Source organism: Oryzias latipes, chromosome 24 (genome assembly GCF_053564925.1).
Source record: "Oryzias latipes strain Hd-rR chromosome 24, Olatipes_Hd-rR_3.1".
Lineage (NCBI taxonomy): Eukaryota > Metazoa > Chordata > Actinopteri > Beloniformes > Adrianichthyidae > Oryzias > Oryzias latipes.
The window spans coordinates 24863994-24887659 of record NC_136260.1 but is presented as its reverse complement, the minus strand read 5'-3'; the positions used below and the strand labels follow the sequence as shown (position 1 = coordinate 24887659).

Genomic DNA, 23666 nt, shown 5'->3' with positions numbered 1-23666 from the left:
AAGGTGGATAAAGGTGGAAAGATTTCATGTAATCCATGGACACCAGTGAAGATCACAAATCATTGAAGAAAAAAGGTTCTGAGCACTGTCTAGTGGGTCTAGATGACCCCACTCCCAACGTTAAAGTGCCTAGGAAAGAACAAGGGTTAGAGGGTTCACAGATTTCAGTGGTAACGGCATCAAATCCATGTTCCACGTTATAAGGAGCAGTAAGTCGGGAATGACGTCACCACGGAGCTATTTCTGAAAACAGTCGTCCTCGGATCAGATTCCGACCATGAAGCGGTTCAAACATGGAAAAGCAGAATCAGGATGTGAGGATGTGGCACGATTCCCAAAGTCCTGATGCCATTGAAACGGATGACGTCAGGGAAACTCCTCTGAACCACGTGACCACAAAGTCAACATGGAGGAAGTTAAAGATGAGTAAATCTCTACAGAACATTAATGGTTTATTAAACCTTAATCCACCCGACTGAATGGAGTTCTGGAGAATTCTCTTCAGAACCAGAGAAATATTTACCTTTATGTGCTCCTTTCTCTTTGGGCTTTTCCCATCAGGGGTCGCCACAGCGAATCATCCTTTTCCACCTCGCTCTATCATGAACATCTTCTACCCTAACATTAGCCAACTTCATGTCCTCTGTTAAGACATCCATATATCTCCTCTTTGGCCGTCCTCTTGCCCTCCTGCCAGGCAGCTCCATCTCCAACATCCTTCTACCAATAAATCCACTATCCCTCCTCTGAACATGTCCAAACCATCTCAGTCTGGCTTCTCTGACTTTGTCGCTAACACAGGCAACATGAGCCGTCCCTCTGATGTACTCGTTCCTTATCCTGTCTAACCTGGTCACTCCTAAGGAGAACCTCAACATCTTCATCTCCGCTACCTCCATCTCAGCCTCTTGTCTCTGTCTCACTGCTACCGTCTCTAACCCATAGAGCAGAGCTGGTCTCACCACTGTCTTGTACACCTTTCCTTTGAGTCTTGCTGGCACTCTTCTGTCACACAACACTCCTGACACTTTCCTCCAACCGCTCCAACCTGCCTGCACTCGCCTCTTCACCTCTTTTCCACACTCCCCATCACACTGAACTGTTGACCCCAAGTACTTAAACTCCTGCACCTTCTTCACCTCAGTCCCCTGTAACCTAACGCTTCTACCTTGATCCCTCTCGTTCAGACACATGTATTCTGTCTTACTACGACTGACCTTCATACCTCTTCTTTCCAGAGCAAACCTCCACCTCTCTAGCTGTTCCTCCACCTGCTCTCTACTCTCACTGCAAATTACAATGTCATCCGCAAACATCATTGTCCAGGGAGATTCCTGTCTTACCTCGTCTGTCATCCTGTCCATCAGCATAGCAAACAAAAAAGGACTCAAAGCTGATCCTTGGTGTAGTCCCACCTCCACCTTGAACTCCTCTGTCTGACCTACAGCACATCTCACCACCGTCATACTTCTCTCATACATGTCCTGAACTACTCTGACATACTTCTCTGCCACTCCAGACGACCTCATACAGTACCACAGCTCCTCCCTCGGCACCCTGTCATACGCCTTCTCTAAATCTACGAACACACAATGCAGCTCCTTCTGACCTTCTCTGTACTTTTCCATCAACATTCTCAAAGCAAAAATGGCATCAGTGGTGCTCTTACGGGGCATGAAACCATACTGCTGCTCACAAATCTCCACCTTCTTCCTAAGCCTGGCTTCCACTACTCTTTCCCACAGCTTCATTGTGTGGCTCATCAACTTTATTCCTCTATAGTTGCTGCAGTTCTGCGTGTCACCCTTGTTCTTAGAGATCGGGACCAGAACGCTTCTCCTCCATTCCTCAGGCATCTTCTCACTCTCTAAAATCCTATTGAACAACCTTGTTAGAAATTCCACTGCTGTCTCTCCTAGGCACTTCCATACCTCCACAGGTACGTCATCAGGACCAACGGCCTTTCCGCTCTTCATCCTTTTCAGAGCCTTCCTAACCTCATCCTTTCCAATCTCTGCTACTTCCTGCTCCACAACAACCACATCTTCCTCCCTTCTTTCCCTGTCATTTTCCACGTTCATCAGCTCCTCAAAATACTCCTTCCATCTTTTCTGTACACTCTCCTGGGTTGTTAGCACCTTTCCATCTCTGTCCTTAATCACCCTTATCTGTTGCACGTCCTTCCCATCTCTGTCTCTCTGTCTGGCTAGCCTGTACAAGTCCTTCTCTCCTTCCTTTGTGTCTAACCTGTCATATAGCTCATCGTAAGCTTTCTGTTTGGCCTTTGCCACCTCTCTCTTCACTCTACGCTGCGCTTCCTTGTACTCCTGTCTCCATTCCTCAGTCTTTTCTACATCCCACTTCCTTTTAGCCAACCTCTTCCTCTGGACGCATTCCTGTACTTCCTCATTCCACCACCAAGTCTCTTTACCGTCTTTCCTCTTTCCAGATGACACACCTAGCACCTTCCTACCTGTTTCCCTTATAATCTCTGCTGTAGTTTCCCAGTCATCTGGAAGCTCATCCTGACCACCCAGGACCTGCCTCAACTTCTGCCTAAATTCCTCACAAGTTTCTTCATTCTGTAGCTTCCACCACTTGGTCTTCTTTTCTGTTTTCCCTCTCTTCTTCTTCCTGACCTCCAGAGTCATCTTACACACCACCATGCGGTGCTGTCTGGCTACACTCTCTCCTACCACCACTTTGCAGTCAATAACCTCTCTCAAATGACCTCGTCTGCATAGGATGTAGTAACACCTACCCCGTTTCTCTTCCTATCAACACCATGATAGAAAAGTTTGTATCCTCCTCCAATACTACGTGCCTTGCTGCCCTTCCACCTTGTCTCCTGCACACACAGTACATCTACCTTCCTTCTCTCCATCATGTCTGCCAGCTCTCTGCCTTTCCCTGTCATTGTGCCAACGTTAAGAGTCCCTATTCTCAAACCTATGTTCCTGCCTTTTCCCTTCTCTCTCTGGCCACGGACCCTTCTGCCTCCCCTCTTTCTTCCACCAACAGTAGTCAAATTTCCACCGACACCCTGTAGGTTAACAGCATCGGTGGCGGTCGTTGTTAACCCGGGCCTCGACCGATCCGGTATGTCTAAAGTGTTGTGGATGATTCGCATGGTTATTTTGGCAATTTTTACGCCGGATGCCCTTCCTGACGCAACCCTCTCTATTTATCCAGGCTTGGGACCGGCACAGAAGTTACTGGCTTGCAACCCCTGTGGCTAGATTATTTACCTTTATGTGCTAAAAGGCTGAAATGATTTAAAACGTTATCGCTGAAGAGAAATCTGGTTTATTCAATTCAATTTATTTGTATAGCCCTAAATCACAACAAGTCGTCTCGATGGCGGGAACATTTCCGACAGACATGATGACGTCATGATTGATCAATTTCATCCTATCGGTTCTAATGATCAGGAACATCAGACAAATGTCTCTCAAAGTTCTGCATCAGTCGAGTAGAAAGTGAACCGGGAAGCAGACAGACGACGAATTCAACCCCCCAGCTGGCAGAAAACACACTTTATTATGAACAAATATAGTATCTTTGTATAGAAATACTTCTGAATAAATACATCTGCAAAAGAAACTTTATTTTCTTATTGTGGTCCTCACACCCCCCCCAGGCCAGGATCTCCAGACTGAACGGATCCTGAAAACCGGTGAGAACCAGCAGACCAGATCCACATCCAGAAGAACGCTTCAATTAAAAACTTCTGTGCAGACATTCAAATTAAATTAAACTTTATACAAACATTAAATTACCCCCCAGGTGTCCAGAACAGCTAAATATGAAGCATTAGAACAGAATCAAGAACCCGGGTTCTGTAGAAAGTCAACGGTTCCTGTGGGCTGCCATCACCACAGCAGAAAGTGACGGGGAGGGGGGCGGCAATGGGAAAAGAGGAGGAACATCAGGAGCATTCAGAGTAGGAACCATCAAAGATCTAAGGTTCTCCACCGCTGCATGTTCCTCACCCCCACAGGGAGGAACCAGTATGCAGGTCTGCCCCGTCCCATCCTGGTCCCTGAACTCACCACAGAGGTGTGTGTGGGTGGGGGGGGGGGGGGGGGGGGGGGGGGGGGGGTGACGGCAGGCCGGCTTCACGCGTCCTTCAGCAGAGGAACGTCTGCAGGAGAACAGAGGATCCATCAGAGCAGATTCCTGAACCGATGCTGGATTCTGGGCTGAATGCCAGAATACACACATTATTTATATATATATATATATATATATATATATATATATATATATATATATATATATATATATAAAAAAAACTTGCCCCTATCACCCTTTCGTGGGTGGTTTCTCACTCAAGCTCGGGTCCTCTACCAGAGGCCTGGGAGCTTGAGGGTTCTGCGCAGTATCTTAGCTGTTCCTAGCACTGCGCTTTTCTGGATTGAGATGTCTGAGATCTTTCCAGGTATCTGCTGCAGCCACTCCTCCAGCTTGGGGGTTACTGCCCCGAGTGCTCCAATTACCACAGGCACCACTGTCACCTTCACTTTCCAGGCTTTCTCCAGTTCTTCTCTGAGTCCCTGGTATTTCTCCAGTTTCTCATGTTCCTTCTTCCTGATGTTCCCATCGCTTGGCACTGCCACATCCACCACAACGGCTTTCCTCTGTTCTTTATCCACCACTACAATGTCTGGTTGGTTCGCCATTACCATCCTATCAGTATACAAGACGGAAATGGAACAAGACGGAAATGGACTAGATATATATATATATATATATATATATATATATATATATATATATATTATATGTAGATCTGTGCTATATTTATATAGATCTGTGTTATTCCTTTGGATTGTATGTCCTACCACTAGATCTGGTTGGTGGTGTCATGACACATGGGGTGTGGTGAACAGGGTCTTGTGCTTTTTTTTATTTTTTTGTTATTGTGTTGTTATCACTTTATTTATGGCTAACTTTGATCATTTCTTCATCTATTATTATCTTCTTATTTTGTGCCAATTATTACCCCTTAAGTTTCATTTCCATTCAGCAATATAACTTTCAACCCCACAGTTTCTTCTGGAAATGCAGCTTCTAGTTGCAGATCAACGTGGTCATCAGTCATCGCCAAAACCCTGATTCCCTTCAACAACTGACTCAGCAGTCTGGATTCAGTCTGATTTCAATCTGAATTCAGGTCTACATCCAGTCTGGATTCAGGTCTGCATATAGTCTGGATTCAGTTCTGGATTCGGTCTGGATTCAGGTCTAGATTCAGTCTGGATTTAGGTCTAAATTCAGGTCTGGATTCAGGTCTAGATTCATTCTGGATTTAGGTCTAAATTCAGGTCTATGTTCAGTCTGGATTCAGGTCTAGATCCAGTCTGGATTCAGGTCTGCATATAGTCTGGATTCAGTTCTGGATTCGGTCTGGATTCAGGTCTAGATTCAGTCTGGATTTAGGTCTAAATTCAGGTCTGGATTCAGGTCTAGATTCATTCTGGATTTAGGTCTAAATTCAGGTCTATATTCAGTCTGGATTCAGGTCTAGATCCAGTCTGGATTCAGGTCTGCATATAGTCTGGATTCAGTTCTGGATTAGGTCTGGATTCAGGTCTAGATTCAGTCTGGATTTAGGTCTAAATTCAGGTCTAGATTCCTTCTGGATTTAGGTCTAAATTCAGGTCTATATTCAGTCTGGATTCAGGTCTAGATTCAGTCTGGATTTAGGTCTGGATTCAGTTCTGGATTCAGTCTGGATTCAGGTCTAGATTCAGTCTGCATTCAGGTCTTGATTTTGGTCTGGATTCAGTTCTGGATTCGGTCTGGATGCAGGTCTAAATTCGGGCCTGGATTCAGGTCTACATTCAGTCTGGATTTAGGTCTAAATTCAGGTCTGGATTCAGGTCTAGATTCAGGTCTAAATTCATTCTGGATTTAGGTCTGGATTCAGTTCTGGATTCGGTCTGGATTCAGGTCTAGATTCAGTCTGGATTTAGGTCTGGATTCAGGCCTAGATTCAGTCTGGATTCAGGTCCAGATTCAGGTCCGGATTCAGTCTTGATTCAAGTCTGGATTCAGTCTGGATTCAGGTCTAGATTTAGGTCTGGATTCAGGTCTAGATTCAGTCTGGATTTAGGTCTAGATTCAGTCTGGATTAAGTTTGGATTCAGGTCTTGATGCAGGTCTGGATTCAGTCTTGATTCAGGTCTGGATTCACTCTGGATTCAGTTCTGGATTCGGTCTGGATTCAGGTCTAGATTCAGTCTGGATTTAGGTCTGGATTCAGGTCTAGATTCAGTCTGGATTCAGTCTTGATTCAAGTCTGGATTCGGTCTGGATTCAGGTCTAGATTCAGGTCTAGATTCAGTCTGGATTTAGGTTTGGATTCAGGTCTAGATTCAGTCTGGATTCAGGTCTAGATTCAGGTCTGGATTCAGGTCTAGATTCAGTCTGGATTTAGGTCTGGATTCAGGCCTAGATTCAGTCTGGATTCAGGTCCAGATTCAGGTCCGGATTCAGTCTTGATTCAAGTCTGGATTCAGTCTGGATTCAGGTCTAGATTTAGGTCTGGATTCAGGTCTAGATTCAGTCTGGATTTAGGTCTAGATTCAGTCTGGATTAAGTTTGGATTCAGGTCTTGATGCAGGTCTGGATTCAGTCTTGATTCAGGTCTGGATTCACTCTGGATTCAGTTCTGGATTCGGTCTGGATTCAGGTCTAGATTCAGTCTGGATTTAGGTCTGGATTCAGTCTGGATTCAGTCTTGATTCAAGTCTGGATTCGGTCTGGATTCAGGTCTAGATTCAGGTCTAGATTCAGTCTGGATTTAGGTTTGGATTCAGGTCTAGATTCAGTCTGGATTCAGGTCTGGATTAAGTCTGGATTCAGGTCTAGATTCAGGTCTGGATTCAGGTCTAGATTCAGGTCTGGATTCAGGTCTAGATTCAGTCTGGATTCAGGTCTAGATTCAGTCTGGATTCAGGTCTAGATTCAGTTCTGGATTCGCTTTGGATTCAGTTCTAGATTCAGTCTGGATTAAGTTCTAGATTCAGTCTGGATTCGGTCTGAATTCAGGTCTGGATTAAGTCTGGATTTAGTCTGGATTCAGGTCTAGATTCAGGTCTAGATTCAGTCTGGATTTAGGTTTGGATTCAGGTCTAGATTCAGTCTGGATTCAGGTCTGGATTAAGTCTGGATTCAGGTCTAGATTCAGGTCTGGATTCAGGTCTAGATTCAGGTCTGGATTCAGGTCTAGATTCAGTCTGGATTCAGGTCTAGATTCAGTCTGGATTCAGGTCTAGATTCAGTCTGGATTCAGGTCTAGATTCAGTTCTGGATTCGCTTTGGATTCAGTTCTAGATTCAGTCTGGATTCAGTCTTGATTCAGGTCTGGATTCACTCTGGATTCAGTTCTGGATTCGGTCTGGATTCAGGTCTAGATTCAGTCTGGATTTAGGTCTGGATTCAGGTCCAGATTCAGGTCCGGATTCAGTCTTGATTCAAGTCTGGATTCAGGTCTAGATTCAGGTCTAGATTCAGTCTGGATTCAGTCTGGATTTAGGTCTAGATTCAGTCTGGATTCAGGTCTGGATTAAGTTTGGATTCAGGTCTTGATGCAGGTCTGGATTCACTCTGGATTCAGTTCTGGATTCGGTCTGGATTCAGGTCTAGATTCAGTCTGGATTTAGGTCTGGATTCAGGTCTAGATTCAGTCTGGATTCAGGTCCAGATTCAGGTCTGGATTCAGTCTTGATTCAAGTCTGGATTCGGTCTGGATTCAGGTCTAGATTCAGGTCCGGATTCAGTCTTGATTCAAGTCTGGATTCAGGTCTAGATTCAGGTCTAGATTCAGTCTGGATTCAGTCTGGATTTAGGTCTAGATTCAGTCTGGATTCAGGTCTGGATTAAGTTTGGATTCAGGTCTTGATGCAGGTCTGGATTCAGTCTTGATTCAGGTCTGGATTCACTCTGGATTCAGTTCTGGATTCGGTCTGGATTCAGGTCTAGATTCAGTCTGGATTTAGGTCTGGATTCAGGTCTAGATTCAGTCTGGATTCAGGTCCAGATTCAGGTCTGGATTCAGTCTTGATTCAAGTCTGGATTCGGTCTGGATTCAGGTCTAGATTCAGGTCTAGATTCAGTCTGGATTTAGGTCTGGATTCAGGTCTAGATTCAGTCTGGATTCAGGTCTGGATTCAGGGCTAGATTCAGGTTTAGATTCAGTCTGGATTCAGTCTTGATGCAGGTCTGGATTCAGTCTTGATTCAGGTCTGGATCAGTCTGGATTCACTCTGGATCCAGTTCTGGATTCGGTCTGGATTCAGGTCTAAATTCAGGTCTAGATTCAGTCTGGATTTAGGTCTGGATTCAGGTCTAGATTCAGTCTGGATTCAGGTCCAGATTCAGTCTGGATTTAGGTCTGGATTCACTCTGGATTCAGTTCTGGATTAGGTCTGAATTCAGGTCTGGATTAAGTCTGGATTCAGGTCTAGATTCAGGTCTGGATTCAGTTCTGGATTCGCTTTGGATTCAGTTCTAGAATCAGTCTGGATTCAGGTCTAGATTCAGGTCTGGATTCAGTTCTGGATTCGCTTTGGATTCAGTTCTAGATTCAGTCTGGATTCAGGTCTGGATTCAGGTCTGGATTCCAGTCTAGATTCAGGTCTAGATTCAGTCTGGATTCAGGTCTAGATTCAGTTTTAGATTCAGTCTGGATTCGGTCTGGATTCAGGTCTAGATTCAGTCTGGATTCAGGTCTGGATTCCAGTCTAGATTCAGTCTGGATTCAGGTCTAGATTCAGTCTGGATTCAGGTCTAGATTCAGTTTTAGATTCAGTCTGGATTCGGTCTGAATTCAAGTCCGGATTAAGTCTGGATTTAGGTTTAGATTTAGGTCTAGATTCAGTTCTGGATTTGGTCTGGATTCAGGTCTAGATTCAGGTCTGGATTCAGGTCTAGATTCAGGTCTGGATTCAGGTCTAGATTCAGTCTGGATTGAGGTCTAGATTCAGTCTGGATTCAGGTCTAGATTCAGTTCTGGATTCGCTTTGGATTCAGTTCTAGATTCAGTTCTAGATTCAGTTCTAGATTCAGTCTGGATTCGGTCTGAATTCAATTCTGGATTAAGTCTGGATTCAGGTCTAGATTTAGGTCTAGATTCAGTTCTGGATTTGGTCTGGATTCAGGTCTAAATTCAGGTCTCGATTCAGGTCTAGATTCAGGTCTGGATTCAGTCTGGATTCGCTTTGGATTCAGTTCTAGATTCAGTCTGGATTCAGTTCTAGATTCAGTCTGGATTCCTTAGAACCCTAACACACAGGAACCTGCATCTGGTCACGTTCTGTGAAGGACGGTTCCTGTGCTTCTTACCGTCACAGAACTCCTCTGCAGAAGTGGCAGAGAGCAGACTCTGCTGGTCGTCATCTCCAGAGCCTCTGCGGGGGGGCACAGGGCCTGCACATGCCCCCCAGGTGGGGGTTTCAGCCAATGCTGAAGACGAACTGTCCTGATGAAGAAGAACCGTGTCTGTGTGACTGCGGCAGGAAAGGAGGTGGTCATCTCGGTCTGTGTGAGGAACCTCCTCTGAGACGCCGGTGGGGAGGGGCATCTCTGCAGACGTGGTGCTGCAGGCGCCCCTGCATCCATGAACGGCCTCCTCATAGGAGGGGAGGGGAACCTGGATCCCCCCCACCATGATGGAGCAGGGCTGCCCCGACACCTCCTGCTCCCTCCTGCGGAGACAAACATGGAGGATGAAGCTGAAGCCGCTTCCTGCCCTGAACCACGGGTGGGGGGGGGGGCGTACCTGCTGTGATGGAAGGACTTGAGTCTGGGCCGAACCAGAACAAACAGAACCACCAGCAGCAGGATCAGCGCCACGCAGCTGGCCGTGGACGCCACCACGGTCAGTGCCGGGACGCCCAGGGAGGAGCCAGGCTCCTTGTCTGAGGGGGGGGGGGGGGGGGGGGGGGGGCACAGGGACATGAATACCTGAAGGGTTGGGGGTGAGAGGTTGTGCAGCAAACTGACCCTGAACCGGGCGGCAGCTGATCTGCAGGCTGTGGTCCCACTCCCCGTTCTGACACGTCAGGAACTTCTCGTCTCCTTTCAGAGCGTAGCCCTCGTCACAGAAGTATTCAATCACTGTGTTGTGGGGGAGGCCTTGGCAGGGGGAGGGCCGGCAGCGGTAGCCCCCGTTCTCCGGTTCGGTGGGGGGCGAGCACTCTGGAGCAGGAAGAGAAAATCAGATTCTGGACTCCTGATCCCACCGGGAGGTTCCTCTGCCCCCAACAAAAACCCCAACAGAGAAGAAGCCCCGGCCTGAGAGAGTGTGTGTGGGGGGGGTCCACATGTCACTCTTTGAACCTGGTTTAGGGGTTGGGGGGAGTCTGATCCTCCAAATATCTTCAGACCCGAGCAGCTAGAGGGTCGGACGTCTGAAAGGGCAAACAAACCCCGCCTCTAAACAGATGGTACCCCACTCCCCCAAGACATGGGGGGGGGGGCACATTCTTTATTCCCAGCTTTTAGAAAAACAAAGAGCATGCTGGGACACATGCACACAGATAACTACCAGGAGAGAACCAACAAGCCCTCACCTGCTAATGACTGTGACTGAGCATGAAGAGACTCCGCCCCCAACACACACCCGACCTTAGCTGCAGACTCCATTAAATACTTTAGACCAGGGGTCCCCAAATCCAGGCCTGGGGGGCTGGTGTCCTAATGCTGTCCAACCAAGCTGCCATTGAAGATCCTTATTGATCAAACACACCTGATCCAGGTAATCAGCAGGAGGCCGGCCCCCCAGGCCTGGATGTGGGGAGCCCTGCTTTAGAGGCTACTTTCTGGATCAGATCCACCATCGGGTCTGACATCTGCTATGATTACTGGATCAGAACCCCCCTCCCACCTGAAAGACCACCAGAGACCATGAGTCTCACCTGAAGAGAGGCCATGGGGGAGCAGGACGAGGAGCAGCAGAGCGGGGGCCGCCAGCCTGCGGGGGGAGGAGCGTACCACTCCATGGCGCATGTTCTCCTCCAACAACTAGACACAGGTCAACCTGTGGGGGGGGATCATGATGGTCAGTGAGGACTTTGTATTGCACACATGGATTTACATGGGGGGGCGCGTTCCACCTTGGACCCCCCATCCTTTGAGGTGTATGCAAGATCATGCTACAATTGATCGAAAGGCTGTTCTTCCATGCCCCCCACCCCCACTTGTATGGTACATAAACCAGCAGCTCTGCTCTCTAGAACCCGGATGTCTGGACCGGTCCCAGCGGAACCCGGATCTTCTCCACCAGAACCTGAGGACTGCTCAGCAGAAGGACCTCCAGCATTTGGTAAACATAGAAGAGAACAGAGGCAGACTCCAGGAAGTAGACCTGACCGATACCTGCTGAGGTAACCTGGGCTGCAGGTTCCACACCCCGGGAACCTGATCCAGACCGGTCTGTGGGCTGTGATCATGGCAGAAAACAACCCCCCCCCCCCCCCCTCCTCCCGGTTCCGTGGCGGGATCGGGGAGAAAGTTCTCCTCTGAACTAAACCGGAACCAGAGAACCAGCTGCCCCTCCAGCGCTCACGCGCTCAGACACGTGCAGCTGTGCGAGCCGCTCTGTAAACAAAGAGTGCAGCTGTTTGGAAACAAAGGGGCACGCGGAAGTTACCGCGCGCTCTCGACTTCCTCGTTCTTTAGTGTCAGAGAAACGAAAGTCCAACGATCGGAATTCGTGATCGAGCAAATCAATACCGTTCTGTATCGATCTGTGATCCCACAGAGTTACGACTGTGACCCCGCACATACGGCGGGACCCGTCCAGAGTCTAGTCAAGTTGTAAGACAGGCCAAACCGGTCTCGGTGTGCCGGAGCCTCCTCCGTATGTTCAGAGGTCTAGTACGTCTAATGTTCCTCGCGGCCATGGCGCGAAAACACTAACCTACGGTGACCCGACTCGTGTCGCCGCTTCGCCACGCGCCTCTGCCCCGAACGGAACCGGCAGGAATCGGCAGTTCGAGTCCAGTTCCGAGTCTTCGTCGTGGCTACGTCTAACCCGTCGTTAGGTGGCGGAAATAGTCGAGTTCCACGGGATTGCTCTGGCTCGGTCTCCATGACTACCTTAAAAGGGGCGGAGCTAGGCTAGCCACAGAATGCTCTTCAAAATAAAAGCACGCTAGTGAACAGACCCGAACAGATGATGAATAGAATAGAATAGAATAGAATAGAATAGAATAGAATAGAATAGAATAGAATAGAATAGAATAGAATAGAATAGAATAGAATAGAAAAAAAGTCCTATTATTTGTGCAAAAACCAAGCAGGTTATGCACACACATATGTTATGCATGTTAACTACAGTAATTAAAAATCTAAAAGGCCTGATAAATAAATAAACAAAATATAAAACCATTTTATGAATAAGGAGGTAAAAGTAAGATATAAAAGTAAAAGAAATCCAGCTCTGCAGATATTAGTTTGTAAACTAAATGTTTAATTTGAACAAATTAAACATTTAGTTTAAAGATTAAGTGTTTAGACCTGACCTGAATATTCATTTTCCAAACTAAACATTTCAGTAAATATGTATTTGTTGTCTCGGTCCCCTGCAAAATTCACCACAATGTTAAGAATGTGGCAGTAACAATACCTTTAATGTATTTGTCATTATTATTGTCTTCAATGTCAACCACAGATAAATCATCATAAATGTGTTGTAAAACCAGCAGGAAAAGAAACAGGTGGGCTTGAATAAACTTGGAGTCTAGTGACTGCTTATTCACTAGTGGCTGCTTTAGGTACTGCGACCTCTAGTGGCTCCCTAAGGTCCTCCTTCCTCTAGTGCAGGGGTCGGGAACCTATGGCTCGCGAGCCATATATGGCTCTTTTGATGGTCACATGTGGCTCGCAGACAAATCCTTAATTATACTTTTTTTTTTTCATTAGACCAGTCCTTCTCGGGCGCAATGCGATGCCAGAGGCGCGCAGTAGTAGCGGTGCTTGGAGAAAAAACTATCAGTTTACTGTTATCTATTATTTCACAGAGTTTGTACCAGCCGGAAACCTTTGAATTGCCTCCCTGAGGAAGAGCGCGCAGTTTTGGGGACGGGATGTGTGAGGAAGAAAGCAGAGGGGGTGGGGGTGGGGGGGGGGGCCGGCAGCAGGTGAATCGCGCAGAGATGGTAAAAACGTAAACCCGCTGCCCGTCACTCCTGCAGCGTGGGTGTGTGTTTGGTTCCATGTCTGTCTCACATCTACAGAACATTCAGACCTACGATCACGTTTAAAGTCTCAACGCCTGCATGAAGCAGAAACTCACCACGTATCAACCAGACTAGACCATCAGCAAACCACCACGAGAAATACTCATCATTTATTAGCAACAGCATAACAATGTTATTAAAAAGAATCCACAGACTTATTGGACTTTAAAAATGTTGAAATTACATCAAATGCACACATTCATTTGTATATTTAGTTTTAAACATATTGTCGCGGACTGAGTTTAACTTGGCTGTTGGGCCGCGTTAAAAGTTCTGGAGTTCATGGAACGCATCGTTCAAGCAGAGATCTGATTGGCCCTCAGTTCTGTCGCTCAGCCTGTTGTTAGGTAATTTGGACCAATGGGGTTCAGCTATGGGCCGAATAAGGAAATGGGAGGGCTGGAGCAGGACGGGGGAATATAAAGTTGGGAGAAGTGCTCTCGTCTCGGCGGGAGAGATTCAGGAGTTGCTGAATTAATTGTACGGCGTTTGTTGTGGTCTACAGTAACCAGAATAAATAACCTTAAAAGAGGTTAAGTCTCCGTGCCTCAGTGTGGGAAAGGGACACTACATTATTGTATGGCTCTTTCGAAATTACATTTAAAAATATGTGGCGTTTATGGCTCTCCTGGCCAAAAAGGTTCCCGACCCCTGCTCTAGTGGCTCCCTAAGGTCCTCCTTCCTCTAGTGGCTGCTTTAGGTACTGCATCCTTTAGTGGCTGCTTTAGGTACTGCATCCTCTAGTGGCTGCTTTAGGTACTGCATCCTCTAGTGGCTGCTTTAGGTACTGCCTCCTCTAGTGGCTGCTTTAGGTACTGCATCCTTTAGTGGCTGCTTTAGGTACTGCATCCTCTAGTGGCTGCTTTAGGTACTGCATCCTCTAGTGGCTGCTTTAGGTACTGCATCCTCTTGGAGGCGTGACATTGACTGGGCTTGAAAGCCGGAGAACATCTAAGGCAGGACACCTCACAGCCCCCTCTCCGGACCACATTAAGGAGTTTCTTACTTTCCTTTTTAGAACGTATATATTCGCTTGTAATTTTCTACATACATGCAGTCCGTGCTTAACCTGTTTCTGGGTCGCATGGACCCTGAGGAGGGTTAAGGTTATGGTTACGGTCAGGCGCGCGGCGGCGTATAACCCCCGACCAAACGGTTCTGATCCACAGCTGTTGTTATGGCAGCACACCGCTCCCGTGGGAGATGGGCCGGTCGAGGAGAATAAATGGCCCTCACTTACATGCTTGACAGTTAAGGGAGCTTTAAAATTAAACACGTGCGAGCAAAAACAAGATTTAGTCTTAAACACGCTGAAAATGCAACGATAGGTGTGTTTGAGGTGAACCAGCGCCGCTCCTGGATCGTTGGGGAGACCAGGCAGGGGGGGGGGGTGCGAAGGCGAAGCTACAGACTGAAGGAGAACATTCAATTTAGTTTTAATATTCCTCTCCCCCTCAGTACGATCTGTTTTTATATCTTTTATATTGATGTTTAATTTAATGTTTTGTAATATAAGTAGCCCTTTTTCAGTATTGGTATTTTAAATTATTTTACTTGATCACTTAACTACACAAACCATCAGGACACATGTCCCACAATGCATTGTTTTGTAGCCATCAGGGCAGCTTTCAGTCAGTTCAGTACTAAATTTCCAGCTGCGTTCGCTCAGGTTTGCCCCTTGCTCCGCCCCTTTTCTCGTGATATTTTTGTGATGATTGACAGGTGATGTTTGTGCAAAAACATAAGTCACACACCACGTGATCTGTGCAGCGTTTCGTCCACCTGGATGATCTCAAACAAACTTATTGTGCATCTTGGCTGCACAGATTTGGTGTCACCAACATACATTTCCATCCGTTTTTTGAGCTTTTCTCTGATCTCAGGTATCTGTAACGATTGTTCTGATCTCCAGTGAACAGCGCCTGTTATTGTATGAACCAGTTTGAATTCAGTATAAAAACATAGGAGTGGCTGACCGGCTGCTCTACCATAACTTGTGACCGGAGTTTAAATGTGCAAAGAGTCATAAGAAAGAAAATCCAAAAATGGTTTCTGAATTTTGTTTTTCCTTTACTGATTTCTGTTTTAAAAAGTAAACTTAAAAAAAACATTCAACACGGACTCAAAATTGGGAGCACGTCCTCTCTGACGTCTCCACCTTAAATGTCAATAAGTCCAAGTCCAGTCCAGATTTCCTGACAATCATCTTCATCCACACTGAGGGTCTCAGCTGTTTGCCAAGTGTCCATCAGTGAGAAGAAGACAAGAGAAGCCGTGTTCAGAAGAACCATTGATGGAGGCTACAGAACTGTAGAATTGGAGTCTTTGGGTTTAATAGTTATAATTCAACAGTGTGAACTGAACTGTGTTAATAAGAACTTTTAAATTAGAAAACAGTAGATATAGAAGACTGAATAAACAGAAATATGATTTATTTACTTTTAAATAAATATATATATATTAATATTTACTATTTTATTGAATGAGAGTTTTATCAGTAAATTTTCTACAGAACCCAGTTAATAATAGAGTATAGTATGTGTTCAATACGAATTTATTGGCTCTCCGACACTCACAAGTTGCGTGTGTGTGTGTGTGTGCGTTGAAGTTGCGGCCCTCCCTAAGCCAGACCCTGCCTTCAGTGGCCCCCAGGTAAATTGAGTTTGAGACCCCTGTTCTAGTGGCTGCTTTAGGTACTGCAGCGTCTAGTGGCTGCTTTAGGTACTGCATCCTTTAGTGGCTGCTTTAGGTACTGCCTCCTCTAGTGGCTGCTTTAGGTACTGCCTCCTTTAGTGGCTGCTTTAGGTACTGCATCCTCTAGTGGCTGCTTTAGGTACTGCATCCTCTAGTGGCTGCTTTAGGTACTGCATCCTCTAGTGGCTGCTTTAGGTACTGCATCCTCTAGTGGCTGCTTTAGGTACTGCATCCTCTAGTGGCTGCTTTAGGTACTGCATCCTCTAGTGGCTGCTTTAGGTACTGCATCCTCTAGTGGCTGCTTTAGGTACTGCATCCTCTAGTGGCTGCTTTAGGTACTGCATCCTCTAGTGGCTGCTTTAGGTACTGCATCCTCTAGTGGCTGCTTTAGGTACTGCATCCTCTAGTGGCTGCTTTAGGTACTGCATCCTCTAGTGGCTGCTTTAGGTACTGCATCCTCTAGTGGCTGCTTTAGGTACTGCATCCTCTAGTGGCTGCTTTAGGTACTGCATCCTCTAGTGGCTGCTTTAGGTACTGCATCCTCTAGTGGCTGCTTTAGGTACTGCATCCTCTAGTGGCTGCTTCAGGTACTGCATCCTCTAGTGGCTGCTTTAGGTACTGCATCCTCTAGTGGCTGCTTTAGGTACTGCATCCTCTAGTGGCTGCTTTAGGTACTGCATCCTCTAGTGGCTGCTTTAGGTACTGCATCCTCTAGTGGCTGCTTCAGGTACTGCATCCTCTAGTGGCTGCTTTAGGTACTGAATCCTCTAGTGGCTGCTTTAGGTACTGCATCCTCTAGTGGCTGCTTTAGGTACTGCATCCTCTAGTGGCTGCTTTAGGTACTGCATCCTGTGTGACTTCAGAGTAAGTGGTTTCCTTTGGCTCTTTGATTTATTGGATAAATGTTGACTTCCAAACACAAACTCCACTGTAAAAGGTTCTTTGTGGGACAACAGACCCGTGTTCTACAGATTTGCTTTGACAGGAACGTGGATCCTATCTCTGAGACCAGGACACCCAGGCAGCGGGTCAATGATGGACTTTGGATCATTGGACCTTTGGTCTTGGACATTAAGGGGAAGACTGCCGGAGTCTGGCAGAGGAGGCAGCCGTCTGTTCTGAAGGGGGGAGCGGCCTGTGCTCCCCCATGCTCGGTAACCGTCAGAAACGGTCTCAGACTGTCCCGGGTCTGGACAGGGTCCGGTTTGGGGACTTCATCTCTGCTTTTTGAGATGTTGTGCTTCCTTTTCCAGTCAAAGAACAGAATCAGTTTAGTGGCTCCAGTACCACAGGCTGTAAAAAAAAAAAAGGGATGGGGGCTCTCCTCGTGCTGGGGGAGGATGCGCAGTGAGCTCGTGCTGCTGTTCCATCAAGAAGAAAACAAACTAGAACCTGAATCCTGACAACCCCCCCCCCGTACCGGACACAGACAAGCAGCTGTCGCGTTTTTGGTTTCCTCAGGTTGGATGCTGACGTCATCTGAAATGTTAACGTGAGGAATCAAACCGGTTTCACTAAAGTAACGTATGGCTTGAATCTTCCGTTACTCCTTGGAGCAGAGGAGGAGGGGCTCCTCCGCGCGTGAGGGGATCCTGGGAATCGAACCCCGACCAGCTCATTGACTCTTCCGTACCTCGTCGGGAGGGGGGACACTCCTCCCGGAGCCAGCCTGCGGTCGCGGCTCTAAGCACCCACATCGGGAGCGATCACCAGAGGCAGATGCGGGTTTTCTTCCGCCGAGAACTGCGCCTCCTCCCAAACTGATTCCCGCGTGCAGCTGAAGGCGCCTCGGCCCACCTCCCCCCGGAATCTCTCCGTCCTCCCGGTGAGCATCTCCTCCCGCGCGCGGCTCCCCGCCGCCTCCGCCATGGACGGCCACAGCCGCACGTCCATCCTGGGGGACGGGCCCGTGAATTTCTCCGCGGCCCACCTCTGGCCGGACGTGATGAACGCCTCCGGGCCGGGGGGGCCGTGGCTCGGCCGCGCTCCCGCGGGGGACGGCGGGGGGATCCCGAGGAGCCTGGTCGTGGAGCAGGCGTACCGGGACTTCAGCAGCGCCGTGCAGGTGCTCGTCCTCGTCGGTTCTTTGCTCGGTGAGTCCGCGCACGCGCTCCGAACCCCATAAACCGCTTCCCGCACGAATGTGAACCAGAACCGAGACCGGAAGGGTGAATGACAGAGTGGGGGCGGGGGGCAACCACCGGGAAATCTACAGTCAAAACATGGGGGGGGGGATCCTCAGTTCTACTGAATGAACCAAAATCCACTCAGAACCGGATCCGGTTGTGCCAACGTCTGTCTATCATTCCAGAGCAAAAAGCCTTCGGGTCACCCCCACCTCACACCTGAGCCAGACTCAGGCTGACCCTGACCCCCCCAGCTTGAAGACATTTCTAGAAGTTCATAGGAGCCTGAACTCACTGAGGGCCACAAACATCAAAGTTTCTTCTAGTCTCTTATTTATTCATTCACTCTGACATCAGGCTGGACGGTGGTGGAGTGGTTAGCGCTCTTGCCTCACATCCCCTGGTTCAAGTCCCGGCTGGGGGACCTGAACTAGAACATCAATGGGGGGGTCTTTCTGTGTGGCGTTAGCATGTTCTCCCTGTGCATGTGTGGGTTTTCTCCGGGGTCTCCAGCTTCCTCCCACTGTCCAAAAACATGCTTCATAGGTTCATTGGAAACTAAATGGTCCCTAGGTGTGTGTGTGTGTGTGTGTGTGTGTGCGTGTGTGAGTGAGTGTGTGTGATAGTGACCCTGCGACCGACTGTCCAGGACGTCCCCTGCCTTTGCCCACAAGTGGCTGGGATAGGCTCCAGCAGCCCCGTGACCCCGAAAGGGAACAAATGGAAGATGAATGAGTGACTCTGACATCATTTGACCCGGGGCTTTTCTGGGTCGATGAGCGTTCATCAAGGGGATTCAAACCAACGTCCATCCGGTCCATTTCTGACAGCAGTCTCAGTCGAAGCTTGTCGGGTTTTTGGACTCTGCTTGTCCGAGCTTCAGATTCTGATGGACAGATTTAACATTCCATCTTTTGGTTCTGATCCTGAGGGCATCACAGAGAACTAGAACCAGGTTGTTCCTTTGGATCAACGGACCCCCCCTACAAACATGAATCCCTTTGCTGGACCTGCTCTTCCAGAGTGGACCGGTTCAGGACCCCTTTTTCAGACAGACTCCCTACCCAGCAGAGACAAAAACGTCATGTTCCTGCTGCTTTTGTCGATAAAGTTCCAGGATGTTCTAGCCTCCACACTCTTCAGGTTGATGCGTGAACTGTGGGATTCTGACCCGACCCGGACTGGTTCGCTTTAGAACGGGTGAAGTATTAAACCCAAATCCTTTTGTTTTGGGGATTCTTTTTCCAGACTGAAGGACGCTGACAGGTAAAACCCGACTGGGCGCCGTACCTCAGAGCGCCCAGCAGCTGGAACCTCATCAGAACCTTCTCCGGAGGTTCTGGAGAGTTCTCCGTTCGGGCCAAGGAGCATTTAGTGACTCTATGGTCATTGGTTGGCGTTCCTCCAACCCCCACATTCCGGAGCAGCTCTGCTGACCGCGGAGGCCGTGTGAGCCGAAGCCGCAGCAGTCTCTCACGCCTGACCGTCTGCGGCGTTCTCCACGGCGAGGCGCCACATTTTTCTGATGTGTGCTGAGGTTCCGCAGCGGCGTGTGAGCAGAACCACAGACCGGGCCAACAGACCCGCAGGATCCTCGTGATCCACGGCGGTGAAAGTCTCTGGACGACCAAAGGTCAGCGTTTCAGCTGGGCCATTATGTCGCCATGGTAACCATCTGTACAGGAGAACACAACGCTGTAGCTCTACCTCTGGCTGCGGTGCAGAGGTAGAGCGGTCGACCTCTGACCGGCGGATCACCCCCCCAAACAGATCCATATCAGATGATGAGTGGAAGTGGGCGGGGTGTCTTTTTCTGCCCTCCCCCCCCCCCACCCCACCACCACCAAAGAGAGGCTCTTTCAGAATGCTGACCTTCCCACCCCCCACAGGTAATGCGGCGGTGCTGTGGTGCACGTGCTGCACCAGCGTCTTCAAACCAGTGACCAACCGCTTCATGAAGAACCTGGCGTGTTCCGGTATCGGCGCCGCCCTGCTCTGCGTTCCCTTTGATGTGGCGCTGGGGGCCGGCCCCCGCTGCTGCCCGTGGCTGCAGGCGGCGCTGCTCTGCAAGGCCCTCAGGTTCCTGCACAAACTCTTCTGCTCCGCCTCCGTGCTGAGCTTCGGCGCCATCGCGCTGGACAGGTGAGTCCGGAGCACGCTCACATGCACGGGGCTTCGGGGGAGGGGCATCCAGGTGCATTGTGGGGGGTGAGCAGACCACCGCTGTTGATAAAGTTAGAAAGGTTTGGTCATCAGGAGGATTCTGCTGGAACTTGGTCAGAACCAGACCAGAACCAGGCCAGACAAGAACTAGTTCAGAAACAGACCAGAACCAGGCCAGGCAACATCAGAACCAAACCAGGCAGGTCCAGACCAGAACCAGATCAGAACCAGACCAGAATCAGATCAGAACCAGACCAGGTCCAGATCAGAATAAGATCAGAACCAGACCAGAATCAGATCAGAACCAGACCAGGTCCAGACCGGAATCAGATCAGAACCAGACCAGGTCCAGACCAGAATCAGATCAGAACCAAACCAGGTCCAGATCAGAATCAGATCAGAACCAGACCAGAATCATATCAGAACCAGACCAGGTCCAGATCAGAATCAGATCAGAACCAGACCAGAATCAGATCAGAACCAGACCAGGTCCAGACCGGAATCAGATCAGAACCAGACCAGGTCCAGACCAGAATCAGATCAGAACCAAACCAGGTCCAGATCAGAATCAGATCAGAACCAGACCAGAATCATATCAGAACCAGACCAGGTCCAGACCGGAATCAGATCAGAACCAGACCAGGTCCAGACCAGAATCAGATCAGAACCAAACCAGGTCCAGATCAGAATCAGATCAGAACCAGACCAGAATCATATCAGAACCAGACCAGGTCCAGACCGGAATCAGATCAGAACAAGACCAGAATCAGATCAGAACCAGACCAGGTCCAGATCAGAATCAGATCAGAACCAGACCAGGTCCAGACCGGAATCAGATCAGAACCAGACCAGAATCAGATCAGAACCAGACCAGGTCCAGACCAGAATCAGATCAGAACCAGACCAGGTCCAGATCAGAACCAGACCAGGTCCAGACCAAAATCAGATCAGAACCAGACCAGGTCCAGATCAAAACCAGACCAGGTCCAGACCAAAATCAGATCAGAACCAGACCAGGTCCAGATCAGACAAGAACCAGTTCAGAAACAGACCATAACCAGGCCAGGCAACATCAGAACCAAACCAGGCAGGTCCAGACCAGAACCAGATCAAAACCAGACCAGGTCCAGACCAGAATCAGATCAGAACCAGACCAGGTCCAGACCAGAATCAGATCAGAACCAGACCAGGTCCAGATCAGAATAAGATCAGAACAAGACCAGAATCAGATCAGAACAAGACCAGAATCAGATCAGAACCAGAACAGGTCCAGATCAGAACCAGACCAGGTCCAGACCAAAATCAGATCAGAACCAGACCAGGTCCAGATCAGAACCAGACCAGGTCCAGATCAGACAAGAACCAGTTCAGAAACAGACCATAACAAGGCCAGGCAACATCAGAACCAGACCAGAATCGGATCAGAACCAGACCTGCCAGACAGGATTCTGCCTAAAGGCAGCTGATGATTGACAGTCTATCAGAGCTGTGATGACCAGCAGGTGGCGCTCTTCTCCACCACCTTACTGCACTATTTCTGCTGGGCCTCGTGGGTTTGATTCCCGTCAGACTCTCAGTCTAGCGATGAATCAGCCTGAGATGGAAACTAGAACCGGATTTGGAGTTTGAAGTTCTGGCAGGGGGGTGGCTCCATTCTCTGAGGGAGGGGTGGGCTCTGCAGGCATGTCCCGTCCCGGTTCTGCAGGGGTTAACTCTGTAAACGGCTTTGGTTCCATAAGCTGTTTAGCTCTAACAATGGTCCTTCTCTCTGTCGACCCCCCCTCAGGTACTACTCGGTTCTGTACCCCCTGGTACGGAAGCTCTCAGACTCCCGGTCACGGGACCTGGTCATCTACATCTGGGTCCACGCCGCCGCGGCCAGCCTTCCCGTGTTTGCTGTGACCAACGTGACGGACGTGTACGTGGCCTCCTCCTGCTCAGACGACCGCGCCCACTCCCTCGGTCACATGATCTACGTGCTGCTTTACAATCTCAGCACGGTCGCTCTCCCCCTGGTCCTGGTCTTCGTGCTCATGCTGCTGGTCCGCCGGGCCATCAGCGCCAGCCAGAAGAAGAAGGTGATCATCGCGGCTCTGCGGACGCCTCAGAGCAGCGTCTCCATCCCCTACGTGTCGCAGCGGGAGGCGGAGCTGCACGCCTCCCTGCTGGCGTCCGTGCTGACCTTCTCGGCCTGCAGCACCCCCTATGGGGCCCTGGTGGTGTACCGCACCGTCCTGGACCCTGCAGACCTGCCCCCGTCCCTGTACCTGACCGCGCTCTGGCTCCCCAAACTGTCCCTGCTCACCAGCCCCCTCCTGTTCCTGACCATCAACCGCTCAGCTCGCCACAGCTGGCTGGGCCTGCTGGTCCGGCTCCGCCGCCGCCTCAGCCGCAGGAACGCCGTCAGCATGGGGGGGCTGGGCTCGCCGGAAGCAGACGGTACGGGGGAGGAGCCGGCGGGGCTGGAGACCGCCGGTCGGTCAGGGAGCCAGCTTTTGGAGATGTTCAACATCGGCCAGCAGCAAATCTTCAGATCCTCAGAGGGGGAGGGGGAGAATAAGCCCCTCCCTCAAGACACAGGAAGCTGCTCAGGGTCCACAGAACAGAGGGGGGGCTTAGAGTCAACCAGCCTCAAGCCAGAAGGCAACACCAGGGAGGATTTAGCCCCCAGAGCCTCCCCAGTGCACACCTGTACCTACACGTCCTCGTCTCAGGTGGCGCCCGCCACGCCGACGGAGCCCGACGAATCCCCCCAGTTTGGCTTCGGGCCGTTTGAACTGCCCCCCCAGTGGCTACCAGAAACCAGGAACAGCAAGAAGAGGCTGCTGCCCCCTCTGGGGAACACGCCCGAGGAGCTGATCCAGAGCAAGGCGCCGCGACCACGCCCAGAGCGCCGCATCACCAGGAACAACAGAGTCAACACCATCCCCGCTGTGGATCCCTAAGGGGGGGGGTCCAGGACCGGTCAGAAACGCTGTGGTGGAGTCCAAGTCCATGTTTTCTACATTTTACACTGACACCTGCCGCTTCGTGTTTGGGGGCGGGGCATCAGAGCAGATCTGGGTGAGCTCACAGCCCCCCCCCCCCCCCCGCTGTGGGACTGTGAAACAGGTTTGAGCAGAACGACGGAGGAACCGTCAGAGATGTTTTCTGTGAAACCTTCTTCCTGCCTCGTTTGCAGCTTCAGCAGATGGAAACGCGGAATAAAGGTGTGGAATTATGGGCGTGGCTTACTGACAGCAGTCTGTCTGTTGAGCAGCCATCAGCAGCCTGGTTACCTAGCAACAACCATGTTGATGCTGCTCTGTGATTGGGCCGTTTCCATGGAGATCCACGATCCTAAAAGCTGCTTCTGGTCTTTCTGATGGGGGCTCCTCCTCATGAGGGGGGGTTTTCTGATGGGGGCTCCTCCTCATGAGGGGTCCGATCTTTT

The 23666-nt window shown here is 49.5% G+C and overlaps 2 protein-coding genes across 5 annotated transcripts; one reads left to right on the top strand and one right to left on the bottom strand.

Moving 5' to 3' along the window:
• Nucleotides 1-3521: 3521 nt before the first annotated feature.
• On the bottom strand, nt 3522-12109 carry susd6 (sushi domain containing 6). 3 transcript variants are annotated; one of them, XM_023953107.2, is made up of 7 exons: nt 11930-12109; nt 10926-11047; nt 10012-10206; nt 9788-9926; nt 9560-9713; nt 9352-9487; nt 3522-4144 (listed from the first exon to the last, which is right to left on the bottom strand). In XM_023953107.2, exons 2-7 carry the CDS (start codon nt 11014-11016, stop codon nt 4119-4121), a joined length of 741 nt encoding a protein of 246 aa, XP_023808875.1. In that variant the 5' UTR covers nt 11017-11047; nt 11930-12109; the 3' UTR covers nt 3522-4118. The 3 variants fall into 3 exon arrangements, with proteins under 3 accessions (XP_023808875.1, XP_023808873.1, XP_023808874.1); XM_023953105.2 differs by having other exon boundaries at nt 9352-9713; XM_023953106.2 differs by having other exon boundaries at nt 9352-9713; nt 11386-12075.
• A 5010-nt stretch (nt 12110-17119) lies between these two features.
• Nucleotides 17120-23453, top strand: gpr176 (G protein-coupled receptor 176). 2 transcript variants are annotated; one of them, XM_023953022.2, is made up of 3 exons: nt 17120-18037; nt 19960-20212; nt 22020-23453. In XM_023953022.2, exons 1-3 carry the CDS (start codon nt 17812-17814, stop codon nt 23176-23178), a joined length of 1638 nt encoding a protein of 545 aa, XP_023808790.1. In that variant the 5' UTR covers nt 17120-17811; the 3' UTR covers nt 23179-23453. The 2 variants fall into 2 exon arrangements, with proteins under 2 accessions (XP_023808790.1, XP_078798650.1); XM_078942524.1 differs by having other exon boundaries at nt 17630-17769.
• Nucleotides 23454-23666: the final 213 nt, after the last annotated feature.

Bases quoted from the DNA above. Each gene is read 5' to 3' on its own strand.
- susd6 (XM_023953105.2), bottom strand. From the start codon at position 11,016: ATGCGCCATGGAGTGGTACGCTCCTCCCCCCGCAGGCTGGCGGCCCCC. The intron at 10,207-10,925 runs GTGAGACTCATG...TTCCTGCTCCAG, and splicing joins CCCCCATGGCCTCTCTTCAG to AGTGCTCGCCCCCCACCGAA. The intron at 9,927-10,011 runs GTCAGTTTGCTG...CCCCCCCCTCAG, and splicing joins CAGCTGCCGCCCGGTTCAGG to ACAAGGAGCCTGGCTCCTCC.
- gpr176 (XM_023953022.2), top strand. From the start codon at position 17,812: ATGGACGGCCACAGCCGCACGTCCATCCTGGGGGACGGGCCCGTGAAT. The intron at 18,038-19,959 runs GTGAGTCCGCGC...CACCCCCCACAG, and splicing joins CCTCGTCGGTTCTTTGCTCG to GTAATGCGGCGGTGCTGTGG. The intron at 20,213-22,019 runs GTGAGTCCGGAG...ACCCCCCCTCAG, and splicing joins GGCGCCATCGCGCTGGACAG to GTACTACTCGGTTCTGTACC.